Source organism: Alosa pseudoharengus, unplaced genomic scaffold (genome assembly GCF_046254945.1).
Source record: "Alosa pseudoharengus isolate Yale_2024_CS ecotype anadromous, Long Island Sound unplaced genomic scaffold, YU_APseudo_1.1 YU_APseudo_1.1_scf_1, whole genome shotgun sequence".
In the NCBI taxonomy this organism is placed as follows: Eukaryota; Metazoa; Chordata; class Actinopteri; order Clupeiformes; family Clupeidae; genus Alosa; species Alosa pseudoharengus.
Window position 1 is genome coordinate 16,298,577 of NW_027468564.1, and position 2,500 is coordinate 16,301,076.

At 44.8% G+C, this 2,500-nt stretch overlaps 1 protein-coding gene across 1 annotated transcript in view; it reads left to right on the forward strand.

Moving 5' to 3' along the window:
- LOC143117181 (protein disulfide-isomerase) overlaps window positions 1-2,500 on the forward strand; it is a 14,693-nt gene that overhangs the window by 9,410 nt on the left and 2,783 nt on the right. The window contains exon 9 of the mRNA XM_076278741.1: window positions 2,340-2,500. This exon is cut by the window's right edge and continues 21 nt beyond it. Within this exon, the coding sequence (XP_076134856.1) occupies window positions 2,340-2,500 (161 nt within the window). The remainder of the gene's footprint in view (window positions 1-2,339) is intronic.

A 2,500-nucleotide genomic window follows, 5' to 3' on the forward strand; every position in this document is an offset into this window, starting at 1 on the left:
CACACACACCTACACACACACACACACCTACACACACACACACACACACCTACACACACACACACACACCTACACACACACACACACACACACACACACACACACACACACACACACCTACACACACACACACACACACACACACACACACACACACACACACACACACACACACACACCTACACACACACACACACACACACACACACACACACACACACACCTTGGTGCTCACTACGATGTCTCCACTCTCTCCCGCTTCCTTTTAACTTTCTACTTCCTGTTTACTCACTTCTATTTAATGCTTACTCACATCTTGTTCACTCTCTTCCAATTTAATGCTTATTCACTTCCTGTTCACTCTCCTCCTATATCCTGTTTACTCACTTCCTATTTTCTTTCTTCCTACTTCCTGTTTACTCTCCTACTATATCCTGTTTACTTAGACCCGTTACAGTTTGCTTACCAGGAGAAAGTGGGCGTGGACGATGCCATCACTTATCTTCTACACAGGACACATTCCCACCTAGACAAGGGGAAAAGTGCTGTGAGAATCATGTTCTTTGATTTCTCAAGTGCTTTTAACACCATCCAGCCCCTCAGATTGGGAGACAAGCTCTTGCAGATGGGTGTGGACGCTCACCTGGTAACCTGGATTACAGACTGAAGAACTGCCTCTCTGACACTGTGATCAGCAGCACCGGAGCGCCACAGGGAACTGTGCTCTCTCCAGTCCTGTTCACCTTGTACACATCTGACTTCCGCTACAACACTGAGTCATGCCACATGCAGAAGTTTTCTGATGATACTGCAATTGTGGGGTGTATCAGGAACGGGCAGGAGGAGGAGTACAGGAGCCTGGTGGAGGACTTTGTGCAATGGTGCAAACTCAATCATCTTCAACTCAACACTTCAAAGACCAAGGAGATGGTGGTGGATTTCCGCAGGTCTAAGCCCACTCTGCTACCAGTCCACATTGATGGGGTCAATGTGGAGGTGGTTAGCACCTACAAGTATCTGGGTCTCCACCTGGACAATAAACTGGACTGGTCAGCCAACACTGATGCACTCTACAAGAAAGGGCAGAGCAGGCTGTACTTCCTGAGGAGGCTGCGGTCCTTCAATGTGTGCAGTAAGCTCCTCAGGATGTTCTATCAGTCTGTTGTTGCCAGCGTCCTCTTCTATGCAGTGGTGTGTTGGGGAGGAAGCACAAAGAAGAAGGATGCTGGGCGACTTGACAGGCTGGTAAGGAAAGCTGGCTCTGTAGTGGGAGCTGAACTGGAGTGCATCACTTCACTATCTGACAAAAGGACCCTGAACAAACTGATCAACATATTGGACAATGAGTGTCACCCACTCCACAGCACTATTGTTAAGCAGAAGAGCCTGATCAGCTGGAGACTTCGCTCACTGCCTTGCACAACAGACAGACTGAGGAAGTAATTTGTCCCCAGGGCCATTGAACTGTTCAATGCCTCACTTAAGGGAAGAGAGATAGACTTCTCTGCATAGTCTGTCTGCCTCTTCACCCCCTCCATGTTTGGTACTGTCTGTCCACTAGCCACTTTTACCACTGTCTTTCTGCCTCACTGTTTGCGTGCTATATTAGCACATTAGCACATATGCATAACCCCTCCCTCAATGCCACAGCCGAACTGTGGCCACACTTATACATTTTCTTAAATAGTTAAATATATAGATATATAGACTTTACTTTATTTCTGCATTGTTGCACTGTTGACTTACTCATTTGCACTATCACCATGACCACTATCACCATTGCACTACCACCATGACACTCATTCACACAGAGCACCTTACCATACCTTACTATGCACAGAGAATCACAGGCTCAGTCCCTGCCTCAGTCATTGCAATCGCCTCTGATTTATTAATCACCACTATGTGGATACTGTTTTTAGAATTGATTTAGATTAAGTGTTAGTTAGTATAATTTGTATTTTTGTAATTTGTATTTTAGTATATTTTTATATGTTGTATTAAGTGTTAGTATAATTTTTATTTTAGTATATTTAGCATATTCTTTATCTTCTACTGTCCTTATTGCTTAGTTGTGTTTTTATATTATATACTTTAATTACTCTTTCTGCTGTTAAAGAATGTGTTTGTGTTGTATGTATGCTGCTGAGACCTTGAATTTCCCCTGGGGATCAATAAAGTATCTATCTATCTGTCTATCTATCTTTTCCTATTTCCTGTTTACTCTCTTCCTACTTCCTGTTTACTCTCCTACTATTTTCTAGTCACTCGTCTTGTACATCCTGTTCAGGCTCCTCCTGTTTATACCCCTGATACTTCCTGTTTGCTTCCTGGTTCAGATGCACCGTGGAGTGAGGAAAGCCGCACCCTTTTCCCGCTGTGGGAGGAGCTTGCGCAGCGCTACCGTAACCATGACAACGTGGTGATCGCCAGGATCGATGTGACGGCCAACGATGTCAACATCAGACTACAGGAGAAGCCCCCGTCAATCAAAATCTTC